The sequence below is a fragment of the Esox lucius genome, chromosome 16 (assembly GCF_011004845.1).
Source record: "Esox lucius isolate fEsoLuc1 chromosome 16, fEsoLuc1.pri, whole genome shotgun sequence".
NCBI lineage: Eukaryota > Metazoa > Chordata > Actinopteri > Esociformes > Esocidae > Esox > Esox lucius.
The window spans coordinates 760,650-780,198 of NC_047584.1; the positions used below are offsets into that span (position 1 = coordinate 760,650).

Genomic DNA, 19,549 nt, shown 5'->3' on the forward strand with positions numbered 1-19,549 from the left:
CGTCTGTCCTTGGAAGCAAACTCAACTGCAGAAAAAGGAAGTAATAATGAATATAGTATACTGCTTTGTAACAACTTACAACCTTCCTAAACGAGATTTTATGATAGTGGTGGTTGACAAATTAAGAATTTAGCACTGGATGAAAAAGATATATGATTAAGAAAATATTAACCAGTGCTCCCAAATCTCAGTAGTATAAAAATGTGGGCAGAACCAGCCCCCACCCAGAGGGGAGCACCACACTCACAACACAATGTCCAATTGGTCCACCCCACCAATGCCCAGCCCTGCGGGCCAGACAAGGTCATTACACAAATGCAATGGATGGGTGGGTCTGCCAGTGGATAAGGGATGTCTCAACACTGAACAGACTTACCTAAACACCAAGTTGTACTGAAAGTACACAGTGCCAAAATAAAAATACCAAAGCCTTAAATAAATGGGTGTGCACCACAGTGCACAATAGTCAGCATACCTGTGAAAAATATCACCCATTTTTCTGCTTGATTGATTCAGTCTGGGAATAGAATGTTCTCTATCTGCATCTGCGTTCCTGTATGCATAACACCTTGTCAAACAATATTATTCAGATGATAGGAAATTACAAGGCAAGTTAGGATCTTTTTAAAGCTGTTTGAGCATCGGATATAACACATAACCATCTACCCACACATAATACTAAAGGAGGGTGTCACGCTTACCAGACAGTACAACCACTGTAACAGGACAAGCAGGCAGACAAACAGGGAGGGGCTTGCCTGATTCCAACCAGAGAGCACAGATATAGCTCTTGTGTTTCGCTGCCCCATCGCCAGTTACAGCCAGGCTTGTAACCAAGGAGAAAAGAAAGACTTCATTTGTTGTTCACCATCATGACTTGATCTGTATCACATCTCTTTACAGTTTACAGAAGGCCACACAGAAGATGAATAGTTTGAGAGGTACTATAAGGGATAACGCCAAACCAAAAAAGTATTGTAATATAAACACATCCAAAACACAGAAACAAACAAATGTAATATAAACAGAGCCGCAAATATAAGATGCTGTACTTTCAAATAACTCTTATGGTAACATATTTGGTTCTTTGTAGCTCAGTTCCCAGAGAATGACAATGTACAATGCTAGAGTTGTGAGGTTGAAAGGTGGACAAAACGTTGTCAAAAGGTGGACACAATTTGAAATATAATATTTGTGCAGCATTTCAGTTCCACATGATTTAGTTAATTAAGAAGTTAATATCTTTCATTAATATCTATCATCTGTCACCTATCATTTGTAAAGATTGTTGTCTGACAGAAATGCACTCCGCCCTGTAAAATCAGACTGTTAGCTTGATCAATAGAAGTAGAGTGTTACACAATATAAATGCTATTGTGCCACATTGCCACTCCTCAAGTTTGTTATTGTCAGTATCTCCCTTAGAATCCTCAGTGCATTTCTGTTTTGGGGCAGTAAAGTAACTTCCCTGTGTCAATAATTAGCAAAATCAAAGGGCCATGACAGAGAGACTTTGAACTTGAAACAGTTTGTCTGCACAGAAAAGAAACACGCAGATATCAAAGTAAGATACAAGCAGGACTCCATAATCCATTAATCTGCAGATACAATTTGCCCATAAAAACATATACGAGACCACTCTAAGAGCAGAATTACACAAGAAAATCAACAATACCCGCACGCCATTTGCCATGGTCGACAAGCTTACAAACCCCCTAAAGCAGATAGCATCAGAATTAATGTCCATTGAGAAATGTAATAAATTTGCGTGTTTCTTTAGTGAACGTTTTTTTATTATTAGACGGATCATCAGAACTACACAATATAATAAGGACACTATACTGTCACTACAACCAAGACATAACTTAGTTATTATGTCGCAATTTAATACAATTGATAAAAAATCCCTAGAAGAGTTCAACATCTTAAAGCTTTGTTGTCTCGACACACTGCCATCAGACTTAAAAATAAAATTACAGTATAACAATGGACATACAGCAAATAGTTAATAGCTCTCTGCAATTAAGCAGTTTCCCAACATCTCTAAAAACAGCTGCCATTAAGCCCCTTTTAAAAAAGAGAACACTGGATGCATCTATATTGAACAAATATAGACCAGTATCAAATCTCCCTTTTATAGCCAAGATCATTGAGATGGTTGTCTTCAATCTACTCAGCAATTTTGTGAACTCAAGTGGTCTCTTAGACAAATTTCAGTCAGGCTTCTGACCTCACCCAGTACTGAAACGGCCCTGATAGGTTTTAATGATATGATATGTGGCTGAATACTGATTCAGATAAAATAACAGTTCTGGTTCTATTAGATTTCAATGCAGCATTTGACACTGTAGATCATAGAACACTTCTAGATAGACTGGAAAATTGGGTAGGACTCTCCGGGACAGTCCTTAATTGGTTCAGATCTAGATGGCCGGAGTTACTTTATCACCATTTGTAATAACAAATCTGATAGGGTGGCTATGACATGCGGAGTTCCCCAGAGATCAGTTCTCGGACCACTTCTGTTCAATCTCTGTATGCTACCTCTGGGCCAAATTCTACAGAACAACTTTAACTACAATAGCTATGCCGATGAATATATATGGCTCTCGAACCGTATGACAGCTCAATAGACAGTATAAAGCACATAAATACCTGGATGAACCAAAATTGTCTACAATTAAACAAAGGTAAAACAGAGATTACTGTGTTTGGCAACAAAAATAAAAGAACTAGTATTAGTAAAGAGCTGGATTCTCGAGCCCTGAAAACCAGGGACCAAGTGTGTAATCTTGGTGTTCTGATAGACCTGACATTTAACAGTCACATCAAAGCGGTCACCAAAACAGCATTTTATCATCTTAAAAATATATCCAGAATCAAGGGCTTGGTGTCCCAAAAAGACAGAGAGAAGCTCATCCATGCTTTTATCTCTAGTAGGGTTGACTACTGTAATGGACTCTTAAATGAACTCCCCAAAAGGACTGTAAAACAGCTGCAGCCCATTCAGAATGCTGCTGCTAGAATGTTAACCAGGACCAATAGAAGAGCACATCACTCCGGTTCTTAAATCTTTGCACTGGCTTCCAGTCAGTTACAGAATAGATTTTAAAGTGGTGCTTTTAGTTTATAAATCACTGAATGGTTTAGGCCCCGAATATATTTCTCCATTTTGAAGAATATAAACCGAGCAAGGCTTTTAGATCCAAGAAGACAGGTGAGCTAGTAGAGACCAGAGTCCAAACTAAACATGGTCAAGCTGTGTTTAGCAGTTATGCTGCACACAAATGGAATAAACTACCAGAAGATCTTACACGTTCCCCAAACGTATCAATTTTTAAATCCTGGTTAAAAATACTTACGTGCCTATGACTGAGCACTTAAACTTAACCGCACTGTTTAGCCTTACAGCATTTATAGCTTCCAATGTTTTTATCCAGTTTTTATTTTATCATTCTATTTTTATGTTTTTTTATATTTTTATTTGAGTATTTGTTTTTATGCTATCATATTTTAATATTTTTTCTTTTTCTTTGTAAAGCACATGGAATTGCATCTATCTATATGAATTGTGCTATATAAATAAACTTGCTAGCTTGCTTGCTCTAAAGTTTATCCTATGAGTTCATGAAACACACATCAATCAATAAAATGTATTTATAAAGCCCTTTTCACATCAGCAGATGTCACAAAGTGCTTTTACATAACACCTGGCCTTAAACCCCAAGTTGCAAATGCAACAGTAATGTTGAATTTCAGTATATCATTAGAACAATGCTTTTGGTAAAGCAATTTCAAGCTTATAAGCCAGAAAGCCTGGAATGTGATTGAAAGTATTCTGAAGTAGTGGGGTCACATACTATGACCTAATCAGCAGATTTCAGGGGACAGCTGGTACAGCCAGGCTATATACATTCCAGAGCTTTCTTTCAAAGGAAATCTGAGAGACACTATTAGGGGCCAGCCTTTACCTGTATTTAATGTTGCACTTAAATTTTATTGCTTTGGCTTTTTCTACTGACCACTAGACAACTTGATTAGACAAGTGGGGCATAATCATGCCAAATCATATTAAGATAACATTTTAAACATGCAATTTATCATAAGCCTAAATAAATACTGCAAAGGGTGTTGCCCCACTTCAATAAAGAACATTTAATGTGATAAGAAGGAAAAAAAGTGTCCACATTTTATTTTATTATCTTTACAAAATATAGTTTTTCTCCAGAAAATCACATTGTATGATTTTTAAATAATGAATTAGCATTTTATTGCATGACATAAGTATTTGATCACCTACCAACCAGTAAGAATTCCGGCTCTCACAGACCTGTTAGTTTTTCTTCAAGAAGCCCTCCTGTTCTCCACTCATTACCTGTATTAACTTCACCTGTTTGAACTTGTTACCTGTATAAAAGACACCTGTCCACACACTCAATCAAACAGACTCCAACCTCTGCACAATGGCCAAGACCAGAGAGCTGTGTAAGGACATCAGGGATAAAATTGTACACCTGCACAAGGCTGGGATGGGCTACAGGACAACAGGCCAGCAGCTTGGTGAGAAGGCAACAACTGTTGGCGCAATAATTAGAAAATGGAAGAAGTTCAAGATGATGGTCAATCTACCTCGGTCTGGGGCTCCATGCAAGATCTCACCTTGTGGGGCATCAATGACCATGAGGAAGTGGAGGGATCAGCCCAGAACTACACGGCAGGACCTGGTCAATGACCTGAAGAGAGCTGGGACCACAGTCTCAAAGAAAACCATTAGTAACACTCTACGCCGTCATGGATTAAAATCCTGCAGCGCATGCAAGCTCCCCCTGCTCAAGCCAGCGCATGTCCAGGCCCGTCTGAAGTTTGCCAATGACCATCTGGATGATCCAGAGGAGGAATGGGAGAAGGTCATGTGGTCTGATGAGACAAAAATAGAGCTGTTTGGTCTAAACGCTACTCGCCGTGTTTGGAGGAAGAAGAAGGATGAGTATAACCCCAAGAACACCATCCAACCGTGAAGCATGGAGATGGAAACATCATCATTCTTTGGGGATGCTTTTCTGCAAAGGGGACAGGACGACTGCACCGTATTGAGGGGAGAATGGATGGGGCAATGTATCGCAAGATCTTGGCCAACAACCTCCTTCCCTCAGTAAGAGCATTTAAGATGGGAAGTGGCTGGGTCTTCCAGCATGACAACGACCCAAAACACACAGCCAGGGCAACTAAGGAGTGGCTTCGTAAGAAGCATCTCAAGGTCCTGGAGCGGCCTAGCCAGTCTCCAGACCTGAACCCAATAGAAAATCTTTGGAGGGAGTTGAACGTCTGTATTGCCCAGCGACAGCCCCGAAACCTGAAGGATCTTGAGAAGGTCTGTATGGAGGAGTGGGCCAAAATCCCTTGCTTCAGTGTGTGCAAACCTGGTCAAGAACTACGGGAAACTTATGATCTCTGTAATTGCAAACAAAATATTAAGTTCTGCTTTTCTGATGTATCAAATATTTATTTCATGCAATAAAATGCTAATTAATTACTTAAAAATCATACAATGTGATTTTCTGGATAAAAATTACAGACTTCTACACGCTTCGTAAGTGGGAAAACCTGCAAAATCGGCAGTGTATGAAATACTTGTTCTCCCCACTGTATAAGATGCTATATTTAATTGCGTAACTGTGAGAATAAGAGCATAAGGCCCATTTGAGAGAGTGAATCATTTTATCCAATGACGAATCACCAACAAGGCACAATGACACCTAGAGGCATTTTTATGGTTATATGAAGGTTGGGTGTGGTAAGTTGATAGAGGTGAGGGAATCTTCTAGAACAGAATGGGGAAGTTCACTCCTCAGGAGCACCAGTGTTTTTCTGTAATTAATGTAACTGATGTTAAGAATGTGCACAGACCTAGAAAACGAATAATAGGTGGATTTTTTTGTTTGAAAATCAAACATCTTAGATTGGCTCCATTGTACCTAGTCTTAACTGCATGCTCATTTTAATTTTGAATATAATAATTGTTTTAATGTTTTGCTATGGTGTGCCCTATTTTAATGTACCCTGAAGATTATGAGACTAATTGCCAATGAGACTTTAATTGCCTATACTTGTGCAGTATGTACTCCCTTCATCACCGTGCAGTTTGCAATCATGTTTTTATAGGCAATGTCTTACCGTATGAATTTTCAACAAAACAGCTTTTACACAACATGTATGGTAAATTCGATCCAAGGTATGTGCAAAATTAACAGAAAAGTGCAGTTATCTGTGGTCAGGTTAAATAAAACTAGGTAATAGAGCAGTAAACACTAGCCAGTGGGGGGGTAAAGTAAAGCCAATATTACAACAAGAGCTAGTGCTCAAAGTTCAAGCTAAGACAACATTCCTTTTACAGTTGTCATAACAATTGACCCTACTGTGTAGTCAACTGTGATCTTACATCATTATTTATTCATACAGGTCCCCTATGGGAATTAATCCCACAGCACCACCACTGAGCCTGTTACGTGGGACCTTATATGTTTGTTAAAAAGATCTAACTAACTATTGTTGTCAATCTTAAAATGTTTACATCTAAGACAGGACAATACATTTACACAAAATACATTTGGACCCAAACAACTCTTAACTCACTATGCTAGCTATCTATTTCAAGTTACCCTGAGGCTCCAGGGTTAACTGAGGATACAGCCTAGTACATCAAGCCATGCAGGCTCAACCGCACAGTAAAATATACAGTTAAAACAGGAGTAATATTGCAGTGATGTATGAGATAATTACCTCGATATGAGAACGCACAGACACTAAGCAGGACAGCACACCTGTCAACACTGCTTGAGGGAGTGGAGACTGGGACACATACTGTAGGAACACAACAGCTGAGATGGCCTGATCTCACTTCCTGGTATCTGTTTGATTATTTAATACTTGGGTAAAGTTTTCATTAATTAATTTATTATGTAGCAGGATTCAGGATAATTTGTTATAGCAGAATTCTGAATAACTTCACTGAATTGTTTTACCCAAATCTTTGGTGGTAAAGAAATATTATGCAAGACGCCTTTTGGTAATGCATCCCCTAAAAGTTCTAAATGTATTGATGAATTTGGCTATTGTAATCCAGGCAATAATTTTTATAAACAGTAAGTTAACTTAGAAATCCTCCATTAAAATGACAAATCATTAACTGGAATCCCCTAAAAATGTATAACAGGGGCCCCAAACTGGCGCAAGTGGTGTAAATCACTGTCTCACAGTACACTGCTTGTGTCATTCAGGCCAAGTGTTTGAATCCCATGCCCAGGTGTCTAGCAGAGGGCGGTACAAACTGGCACAGTGCTGCCCGGGTGTGTGGGTGAATGTTAGTCAGGGATGTGTTGTCTCTAGCTAGGTACCGGCAAGCTTGATTGTGGTTGTTGCCCGGGGAACACATTCACCTCCGAAACGTGTGTACTTGTGAAAACTTCCAAGTTGAGCAAGCAGAGTAATAATATGAAGGAAAGCTTTAGAGGAAATTACTCAATATTTTTACTCACACCCTTGCTGTAGTCATCACAATATTAGGGGGGTGGCAAAAACAGAGATATAAATTGGGATTTTACTAAAGTGAAATATGTTCGCTCATACACATGAAAAATAAAACTCATTACTGCTCAGGGGTTAGGCTGATGGATAAATTAGTCAATAGATACAAAATTTGGAAAGTTGGGGGTTAAGGAAAAAAGGATTTTGAGTAGGAATACTTGTGTCCCCCTCCAAGGGCATTATTAATTCTGCTTCTACAGACAATTTAACCTTAAACATGTTTGTGAGTGTCCAAGAAGAACAGCTACAGGGAGTCATGGATCAGGTCTATAATAATTGGAAGACATTCCAATTTACAGTGTGCATCAAAACATCCACGTACCTCTTACCCTCAACATGCAACTCATCATTTACAAGAAAACACACTAATGCACACACAAGGGATTAATCAAGGGGAGAATGCCAAGCGAGGCGAAAATATGCACCAAAAAAAGCACCAGTCCCAAGAGTGCTCGCGCCATTCCAATCCAAAGTCAAACAGCGGACCCTCCAGGACCTAAATTTAGCCCAGCAAACAGTGTTGCCCCAACTTGGAGGGAGGAGGGTCAAAGGGAAACACGTGGGAACCAGCACTCAGCTTGGTATTAACTCTGTCTTAACTGCCCCTAAGGGAATAATAATTAGTCTCTCCAACATCCACTACCACTCAACAGTACTACCCCAATATACATTAACTGACATTATATTATCAATATCTTCTTTACAAATAATCATATTCAAACCTGATAAGGATTAGGCTTCCCATACCCAATAGTTGTTCAGCATGGTTTATATAAGCCATTTTGTGTTTGTGTGTGTGTGTGTGTGTGTTTCAGCGCAATAGAAATTGGCATGCCACTGGTCATTTCAAATCCAAGTGTCAAAGGGTACAGCCATGTTTAGCCACATAACCAGACATGAGCTGGAATCACATATGACAATGAACAGAAAATTGCCTTTTTTAGATGGCTGTGAATGCACTGCGGCTTTGGCATATTTTTTTAGGAATATACCTTTTGTAGAATCTGCCACTTCATTACCCTCTCCTGGTGTAGCGCATTCATTCAGTAAGACTATGTGGACATTGTTACTAATGAAAGGAAGATGTGCTGTAGTTAAGTACCAAAAGGCAGATTTGACAGTGTTTGGTGTATGTGTGTCTTTCAAGTTTGTGACCTATTTGGGGTATGTAGTTTTTGATGTGTGTTTTTGTTGTTAAATGTCTACCTAGTTGTGTTCTGGAGCCATGCCCTTACTGACGAAACAGCCATTGTGGATCCAGTGTGATATTAACCTATGCTTGTGTCACACCACCTTATCAAAGGTGTGGCCAACTTAAGAATTGCAGGATCATTAGACAATGGAGTTTGATGCACCAAAGGCCGAGAGCAGTTTACTGGCATGGCCGGTTCACTTGACAGTGGTTTTATGTTTTACAACATTACTGGAACACACACACCTTTGAATTATTCACTTCTTTAAACAGTTAAGCCATAGCAATTAACTCTGTGAAAATCAATAGTCTACATCAATAGCAAAGCACACCTACACATTTATCTCAAAATAGAATTTGGTCTAAGGTAATTGGAATCTACTAGTAAACTGATTTGTCAATGCAATGTTCATTGTGAAGATACACATTTTAGGACATTTTGTGTTGTACCATTACAGAAAGCCAGGCACATACTTATAACAGAAGTGTTAGAGAGCTGTTTGTGTTGTTTGGTTTTGTCTGTGCTGTTTCTGCTGCCATGGTGAACATGTTTGAGTGGACAGACTACTTCGCTTCACTGCACCTTTCTGCCTCCCTGAGACACACCTGTGTGAAAACTGAACAGGTTGTTTGACATACCACATATACCTCTACCCGGAGTGCAGGTGGAATCTGACAGGAGGGGAGCAACAGAACAAACTAGACACTGGAACAGCAAGCATTAACACACACACAAACACACACACACAGGAGCCATGACAATGTATTTTATTAAGCTTCTCAATGACACAGTCCAGGATGATTTGGTTATCATCAATGCCGTGCAAAATTTAGTTGGACATTAGTCAAGTAAAAGCGATAATTCTGTCATCCGTTGGGCAGTTATCAGATCAGTTTCAGTTTACTCGCTCTCGGTCTCTCATTTTGAGTTCCTTTCCAGATGGGTTTTGCAAGGTTGTCAGTAGTGAGGGTATACATATGTTCTTTAACTTTTTTACTGTTCATACCCATCATACTTTATCCACTGAGCCACACTTCTGCTCCATTTCTCTGTTTAGTGTCACTGAACAGGGTAAGAACTATATATTACATCAACAACTAATTCACTATCGCTAATTCATTGCCACTAATCCACATTTAAATTCATATTTTCCCTAACCATAAGCCCAACAACCATAACCCTAAACTTCAAAAGCCAGAAATAGCCTTTTTCTTTGTGGGGATTGTCAAATTGTCTATAAAATTTACCTTGTTTTACTATACTTGTGGGGATATTCACCATATAGGTAAACAACACACAGCGACACACACTTTGTAAATAGTAATGGATGAATATAATGTGAATCAACCCCTTCTCAACCTCCTCGAAAACAGGATTCAAATGGAGAGCCGTGTGTTAGAGAATATGATCCAAACCCTTAAAACTCAACCTGGGGTCATCCAAAAACCCTTTCACAAATTCAGCCCAGTTACACATAAACAGGCACACCCTTAAAGACACACACAACAGCAGAGGAAAAGAGGAAGTATCCATCTATCAAAGCATATTCTTTCCTAGGTAGGTGAGTCTCATATTGTTCAAAGATGATCTTATAATGTAACTGAACAGGATGCTATAGTCACATATCAGTCAACAGATCCAAAAAAACGACAGTTTTGCTGTTGTCTGTATGTAAATATGTATATCCTTTGTGTCATATTTAGCAGCACTTACTTGACACTGACTCTAGTAGAAGTGTCTTGGAGGTCCCCTGGGTGAAATAGCTGTGCTTCCTTTAGTCCAATCTTCCTGCAGGCCTTGAGGAAGACGTTGACGTTGTCCTGTTGAGGGATAGACAGAGATACTAAGAGGCGGATGGGTAAAGAGAAGGTTTGTGAAACTGTAGAGTCGTGCTCAATAAATAAGAATTTTCTGGCCGATGCAGTATGTAACAGTTCCACGCTTAACTGCTGCAACCAAAGTTCAGGCCACTGGGAGATATGGGAAAGGGGCGGGTACAAATTTGTGTGTAGCAAATAGAAAATGACTTAAAGCAGAACAAACAGGCAGGCAAGGGAAGGGCAGAATGACAGCGGCGAATTGACAGCTCCTGAAGTACCTGTTGGAGTGTGTGGGCCAGTAAAAAGGGGTAGGGTTCGGAATGAGGAAGACTAACCTCAGAGCCACATACTGGCCCCACCCCCACAATCTCCAGTCATCTAAGGTGGAGTTGCCACCAAGGGAGTGCGGCGAATAGCCTAAAACAATCACTCTCAATCTCACACGCATATGCGTGCAGCCATCCGTATCAACACACACACAGAGGCACCCATGGAATCCATGGGTGGAGGATTATTTGAGACCTGCGGTTGCCATGTAACAAGAGGTTGGGTAACTGAAACTATTAAGCAAAAATTCCTGTGTGACTATTAGGGAGTGGAGAAAATAGATTCTAGTTAATCTATAAATCATTATATGTTGCGTGTATCTCTGTAATTTGTTTCATTATACAGTGCATATTTGAGGCTTGTGTTTATAATCCAGAGATACATAACGTGTATCTGTACAACAGACATATTCCGTCCTCTCAGGAAAACATGACAGTATAGCTCTAATGGTCTATGTTCTAACTCCTCACTGACTGCTTATTGCTCCTAGTTAGTACTTCTTTATATCCCATTGGGGTGAAAAACAAACCTACACCATGTAATTACATATTGGGTTCAAGTATTCAACATGGGGCTGAATATAATGAGAGGGGCAGTTGGGTCTAAATTTAAACACCAAACATGCTTAACGGCAGATGGCAGGGAAAGGTTGACCTATGTGACTGCCAGCATTGCATGTGTTTAGACACTCTCCTTAGTCCCAAATGTCAGAGTAGTCAGACTCAAATGGTGAAAGGTCAAAAGCCTTTCACTTCCTACATCGGGGCTTAAATGTTGCATTGTTTACTAATACAGTAGTTCGGTACAGTACAGTTGGGAGGTAATATCCAGATTTTAATCATTTACATGGTATTAACTGCATTACATTCGAGAGAGAGCGTGTATTTCCAAACAAATAATCACAATAAAAATGATTATCACAATAATAATAAAAAGGAATAAATGTAATGTTGTGACAAAGACCTTGGATTTAGCTTTTCGGTCTGGAACTAGCAATTTCCTGTCAGAGAATATTCTGGAAACATCCATTGTGAGCACCGGACCACTTGTGCTTAGTGGAGAATAGTAATTAAAAAGCTGAATGAAGAAATTTAAACCACAAATTGGTACTGAGTGGCATATAAAAAATTCCAAGCATGTGTGTATTTTGACATAAAAAGCTTTCAGACTGCTGCATTAATATGAACAGCTAACCTCATTCCTATTTTCTGTCCTGTCCAAAACTGGGCAGAAAATCCTATAATTTGGAAAATTTTATTATATTCAAGATTTAGCGGAATTACAAAAATTACAATTTCTTATATGGTGAATGCCTTCCCCAATAACTTTGGGTGTCAAAATAGTTGGAAATGTTGTTTTTAGTACTTTTTAATGTTTTTAGTACTCTTGCTTGGGTAATGGCTCTGAACCATTCCCTATTAATTTTTTAAGAGAATGGAAACCACACTGGACAGAATGATAGAACATTCATCCATATAGAATCCTAACGCCTGAGATCGTTTGGTCTACAGATTGCCTATTTTAATTAAAATCACAGATTTTCAATGTGATTCAAATCTGGAGCCTGGGACTGACAATACAAAATGGTGATTTTGTGGTCAAAATCTCCTGATACTTGGTAGAGTTTGCCATAATGGGGATTCAGCACCAGTGGAAGCAAAACAGCCCCATGACGTCAAGATCCACCACAATATTTTAGGTACATGGTTCTATTCCACAATTATGCACATCTTTCGATGCCAAACCCAACCCTAATTTGCCTGGCCAAATTTAATTAACCAGTTACAATTTAAGAGCTAATGTCAAATATGGCATCTAACAGTAGATTTAAAATTTAAGAGGCAACCAAGTTCTCTATCTCTACAACTGTGATTCGTCTTGTACCTCATAAACCATCTTCCTCCATTTTGTGTATGCAAGAAGCATTTGTAAGAAGCACTTTACCTGATATTATTTTTCACAAAAAATACAAACATTTCATCTACATGCTTTGGGGGGGCATAATTTAGCCAATCATAGCCAGGCACCTTACAGTGAGAGAACTCAAAAAGCCCTCCTCTTACAAAAGACTGACCCAAGCAAGGAAGTTTATTTATATAGCGCAATTCAATGTGCTTTACAATTAAACATTTGAAAAAGCAATAGAATAGTTAACGTCAGATTGTTATAATTCTTTAACCACCCTCCAGAGGCACTCTCCATCCCGGTATTTAAATCCTTACACTCCAGCACAAGGATGAACCTGTCATTCCCTTTGTGAGATAATCTCTGCATCGATGTCTTACCTGGCCGTCTCCAGGGGGACATTTATGCCATGTCTGTCAATGCATTTTAAATTCATCCTCGATTAATTACAGTTCCCAAAACTGTTTACTGCACCACCCCGGGATATCAATCCTTGTGCTCCAGCACTTGGATAAACTTGTCAGTCCTTTTGTGAGATAATACCCTGCATCGATGTCTGAACAGCAGCACAAGAACTTGCATTATCCATCATCACAAGATTGTTACATTCACACAGATGTTATTCCTCTGAGAGGACCAGGACTTGCATTATAGAAAAGTCATTTATTGGTAAAACATAGAAAAAGAGAAACAAGATAAAAACAAAATAACCAGAAAAGGAACCAGGCAAGCCTAGTTCAGCCGGCCCAGAATTGAAAATGATTAATGTTGTTTCCCACATTGGAATCGAACCGGGGTCACCCACGAGAGGCTATGCCTTCAATCACTACACCACGGAACTGAACGCTTATCAAGTGTCGGTATAGCGTCTTGACATTAGATCATTTTGTCACGCATTAACGTCACACAAAGTTTGTGTTAAACAGACCTCAAATAATGCAAAGGAAACAAATTCATATTCATTTTTCAACAACAAAACACTCATGTTTTAACTTAAGAAAAGTTTAGAAATCAATATTTTGTGAAATAACCCTGATTTTTAATCACAGCTATCATGCGTCTTGGGTGACTTTATGCCACTCCTGGCACTAAAATTCAAGTAGCTTGCCTTTGTTTGATGGCTTCCTCTTGATCAAATTCCAGAGGTTTTCAATTGGGTTCAGGTCAGGAGATTGGGCTGGCCATGACAGGGTCTTGATCTGGTTGTCCCCAATCCACACCTTGATTGACCTGCTGTGTGGCATAGAGCATTGTCCTGCTGGAAAAAACATTTCTCAGAGTTGGGGAACATTGTCAGAGCAGAAGGAAGCAGGTGTTCTCCCAGGAAAACCGTGTACTTGGCTTGATTCATGCGTCCTTCACAAAGACAAATCTGCCCAATTCCAGCCTTGCTGAAGAATCCCCAGATCATCACCGATCCTCCACCAAATTTCACAGTGGGTGCAAGACACTGTGGTTTGTGGACCTCTCCAGATCTCCGTCTAACCAATAGATGACCAGGTGCTTGGCAAAGCTGAAAATTTACTCGTCAGAGAAGACCTTACTCCATTCCTCTATGGTCACATCCTTATGGACTTGTGCAAATGTCAGTCTGGCTCTTCTTTGCTTTTCATTGATGAAGGGCTTTTTTCTAGCTTTGCCCGACTTCAGCCCTGCCCCCAGTAGCCTGTTTCAAACTGTCCTCGCCGGGCACTTCACCCCAGCTACTGTTTGCCATTCTTTTTGTAGGTCACTTGATGTCATCCTATGGTTGTTGAGTGACATTCAAATGAGTTGACGGTCATCTCGGTCAGTGGACAGTCGTTTTCGCCCTCTGCCAATCTGTAGCTTTGTTGTCCACAATATCTCTTGTTTGACCTTGTTCTTAGAAACCGCCGTCTTGGAAATGCTCAGGATGGAAGCAACCTGACGGTCACTGTATCCCTCTGCCAGTAAAGCCAGAATTGAACCCTTCTTTTCCTCACTCAAAGCTTTTCTTTTCAACTCGGTCTTGCTGAATAGCTATTTTTTTTAAATCAAATTACCTTTGAGGTACTACTTGCACTGTTTTTGCCATCCAGCTGGTCCTATTGCAAGAGGATAGTGATGACCACCGCAGTGGTTTTTATACTTTTCCTTGTTAAATTAGATTTGGTTCAGGTAATCAGTACCTCATTAACCTTACATAGTCGACATCCGCGGATCCGCGGACAGTGCTCATTTGCATAAATATTTTGAAAAATGGAATCGCCATAATCGTCCGATTCCAATGGTATATTATTTGTTCCCGGGAAGGCGTTCCGGAGGCATCCGAAACAGATGCCCAAGCCACCTCAGCTGACCCCTCTCGATGTGGAGGAGCAGCGGCTTTACTCTGAGCTCCTCCTGGGTGACCGAGCTTCTCAGCCTCTCTCTAAGGGATCGCCCAGCCACCCTGCGGAGAAAGCTAATTTCGGCCGCCTGTATCCAGGATCTTGTCCATTTGGTCATGACCCAAAGCTCATGACCATAGGTGAGAGTAGGAACGTAGATTGACCGGTAAATCGAGAGCTTCGCCTTGCGGCTCAGCTCTTTCTTCACCACGACAGACTGATACATCGACCACATTACTGCAGAAGCTGCACAGATCCGTCTGTCAATCTCCCGTTCCATCCTTCCCTCACTCGTGAACAAGACCCCTAGATACTTAAACTCCTTCACTTGAGGCAGGCACTCTCCACCAACCTGAAGTGGGCAAGCCACCCTTTACCGACTAAGGACCATGGCCTTGGATTTGGAGGTACTGATTCTCATCCCCACCGCTTCACACTCGGCTGCAAACCGTCCCAGTGCATGCTGAAGGTCCTGGTTTGAAGGGGCCAACACGACAACATAATCCGCAAAGAGCAAAGACGAAATCGTGTGGTCCCCAAACCTGACACCCTCTGGCCCCTGGCTGCGCCTAGAAACTCTGTCCATAAAAATTATGAACAGAACCGGCGACAAAGGGCAGCCCTGGCGGAGTCCAACATGCACTGGGAACAAGTCTGACTTACTGCCGGCAATGCGGACCAAGCTCCTGCTTCGGTTGTACAGGGACCTGACAGCCCTTAGCAAAGGACCCAGGACCCCATATTCCCGAAGCACTCTCCACAGGATGCCGCGAGAGACACAGTCGAATGCCTTCTCCAAATCCACAAAACACATGTGGATTGGTTGGGCAAACTCCCATGAACCCTCCAACACCCCGTAGAGGGTAAAGAGCTGGTCCAGTGTTCCGCGGCCCGGATGAAAACCACAATGTTCCTCCTGAATCCGAGGTTTTACTATCGGCCGTATTCTCCTCGCCTCACCGAACTCCTCCCAGGCCCGAGTTTTTGCCTCCACAACCACCCGGGCTGCAGTCCGCTTGGCCTGTCGGTACCCGTCAGCTGCTTCAGGAGTCCCACAAGCCAACCAGGCCTGATAGGACTCCTTCTTCAGCTTGACGGCATCCCTTATTTCCGGTGTCCACCACCGGGTTCGGGGATTGCCGCCTCGACAGGCACCGGAGACCTTACGGCCACAGCTCAGAGCGGCCGCTTCGACAATGGCGGTGGAGAACATGGTCCACTCAAACTCAATATCTCCAGCCTCCCTCGGGATCCAGTCGAAGCTCTGCCGGAGGTGGGAGTAACAGATCTCTCTGACAGGAGACTCGGCCAGACGTTCCCAGCAGACCCTTACAGTACGCTTGGGCCTGCCGAGTCTGTCCAGCTTCCTCCCCCGCCATCGGATCTAACTCACCACCAGGTGGTGATCAGTTGACAGCTCCGCCCCTCTCTTCACCAGAGTGTCCAAGACATACGGCCGCAGGTCAGATGAAACGACAACAAAGTCGATCATCGATCTGCGGCCTAGGGTGTCCTGGTGCCACGTGCACTGATGGACACCCTTATGCTTGAACATGGTGTTCGTTATGGACAAACTGTGACTAGCACAGAAGACCAATAACTGAACACTGCTCGGATTCAGATCAGGGGGGCCGTTCCTCCCAATCACGCCCCTCCAGGTGTCACTGTCGTTGCCCACGTGTGCATTGAAGTCCCCCAGTAGAACAATAGAGTCCCCAGTCGGAGCACTTTCCAGCACCCCTCCCAGAGACTCCAAGAAGGTCAGGTACTCTGCACTGCCGTTCGGCCCGTAGGCACAAACAAAAGTGAGAGACCTATCCCCGACCCGTAGGCGCAGGGAAACAGCCCTCTCATTCACCGGGGTAAACTCCAACACATGGCGGCAGAGCTGGGGAGCTATAAGCAAACCCACACCAGTCCGCCGCCTCTCACCATGGGCAACTCCAGAGTGGTGAAGAGTCCATCCTCTCTCAAGGAGTGTGGTTCCAGAGCCCAAGCCGTGCGTAGAGGTGATCCCGACTACCTCTAGTCGGAACCTCAAGTTATACCCTATTTCCTATATAGTGCACTCCTTTTTACTAGAACACTAGTGGTGCAGCAGGCAATATGGGGCCATTAGGGAACTAAGACTGTAGAAATAAACACCCAACTCCAACCCATGTCAGTCATGGGAAGTTTACGCTGGATCAAGGTGTATGGAGTCATCTAACTCTTTAAAACCATGTCCCTCTGAGGCTCAGCCCAGCTCAACCATCGGCCCTCAAAACCTAGGAGCACACTCATGGGGCTGGCCTGCCAGCCACTTCCACCATACAACTACTGGCTTCCCAGCAAAAACCAGAAGGTAATTAATGAAATTCAAAGCTATAACATGCTGAAGTAGAGATCAGGGATGGAACATTGAGAAGGTATGAGAGATACAGAAAAATAAAGCAGAGATTGAAAGAGAACCATAGAGAGAGGAAGAGAAAGCAGAGTTAGATAAGAGGCAGAGAGCAAGAAATTGAGAGAGACTGGAGAACTCAAAACAAAGATTAAAGCTGCAAGCAACATTTAGCGGGTTTCAGCTATAAGATATTAGTAGCCAGATTGCATTTCTTTCCCAATAGGACACATATCCAACTCATGTCCATAACTGTAAACAATATTACGTATTTTTCTTTCCACTAGTATCCCCATGTGGCCAAATGGAAACAACCCTTTACATAAACTAAACTCACAACCCTGATCATGTGTACCAAATGTAATCACAGTTAAAATCGTTCATGTGATGCTACAGAAGTAGCGTTTGAAGCGTTTTTCACAATGGCCTATGTTAGAAATCGGCGGTTTCGTATAGTAGTCAAACCTACATAACCTCTCACCCGACGTAATGGGTCCAAATTGCGAATATGTTCCTTGGGAGGAGTAACAAGCTAGCTAGCATTCTTAGCATTTATTACTAACAGTAGCATTGTTAGCTATTTTTAGAGCCCCTGCTAGCTGATCTTTTAGATTAAATAATTATGACAACATAAAATTCCACTAAATATTTGACTGTTAGGGGTGTAACGATTCCCCAAATCCTCCATTGGACTTTCAATTTGTAGGTCACGATTCAACTTGATTTCCAATAATCTACTTTTGTCAGTGTTGACTACACTGCTGTGAAGACCATTGGCCCTGTTTTGTGAATAAAAAACAATAGCTTTATTGAAACAACTTATTTAAATACAATGTACAAATGGTAAATTGGTGGCAGCTATGTGCAGCACTTGTCTATTTTAATATAACTATTTACACATTGGCACTTATTTGGCAAGGCTGCAGATCCATTGCCATAAAGTTTGCTATTGCATTTGTTATTTCCTTGGCACGAGTAGAGTTTATTGATAGTTTGGCCCTAAAAGTAGTTGGGATTGTAGGTTGAGTGAGTGTTTTCTTTCCACTTACATCAATATCTTTGTAATGCTCACTCTCAACAATTTTCTAAAACTGTTGAAAAGCTACAAACTAATGAGCCAACATGAATTCCATGTACAGCATAGTGTTGCATTGGGGGTTAAAATATATTTGCTGGATGCAGCACAGTGCCCCATGATTTCATTACAGTATACACTCACCTAAAGGATTATTAGGAACACCATACTAATACTGTGTTTGACCCCCTTTCGCCTTCAGAATTGCCTTAATTCTACGTGGCATTGATTCAACAAGGTGCTGAAAGCATTCTTTAGAAATGTTGGCCCATATTGATAGGATAGCATCTTGCAGTTGATGGAGATTTGGGGGATGCACATCCAGGGCACGAAGCTCCCGTTCCACCACATCCCAAAGATACTCTATTGGTTTGAGATCTGGTGACTGTGGGGGCCATTTCAGTACAGTAAACTCATTGTCATGTTTAAGAAACCAATTTGAAATGATTTGGGTTTTGTGACATGGTGCATTATCCTGCTGGAAGTAGCCATCAGAGGATGGGTACATGGTGGTCATACAGGGATGGACATGGTCAGAAACAATGCCAAGAAAACATCCCCCACACCATTACACCACCACCACCAGCCTGCACAGTGGTAACATTGCAGTTTGTTGCGTATGTTTACACCAAATTCTGACTCTTCCATCTGAATGTCTCAACAGAAATCGAGACTCATCAGACCTGGCAACATTCTTCCAGTCTTCAACTGTCCAATTTTGGTGAGCTTGTGCAAATTGTACCCTCTTTTTCCTATTTGTAGTGGAGATGAGTGGTACCCGGTGGGGTCTTCTGCTGTTGTAGCCCATCCGCCTCAAGGTTGTGCGTGTTGTGGCTTCACAAATGCTTTGCTGCATACCTCAGTTGTAACGAGTGGTTATTTCAGTCAAAGTTGCTCTTCTATCAGCTTGA

The 19,549-nt window shown here is 41.5% G+C and overlaps 1 protein-coding gene across 13 annotated transcripts in view; it reads right to left on the reverse strand.

The window, feature by feature from the left end:
* Positions 1 to 19,549, reverse strand: part of lmo7a (LIM domain 7a) — a 135,423-nt gene that overhangs the window by 63,802 nt on the left and 52,072 nt on the right. For all 13 annotated transcript variants that reach the window (XM_020045238.3, XM_034286799.1, XM_010904359.5 and 10 more), the window contains one exon: positions 10,491 to 10,597. In XM_020045238.3, the coding sequence (XP_019900797.2) occupies positions 10,491 to 10,597 (107 nt within the window). The remainder of the gene's footprint in view (positions 1 to 10,490; positions 10,598 to 19,549) is intronic.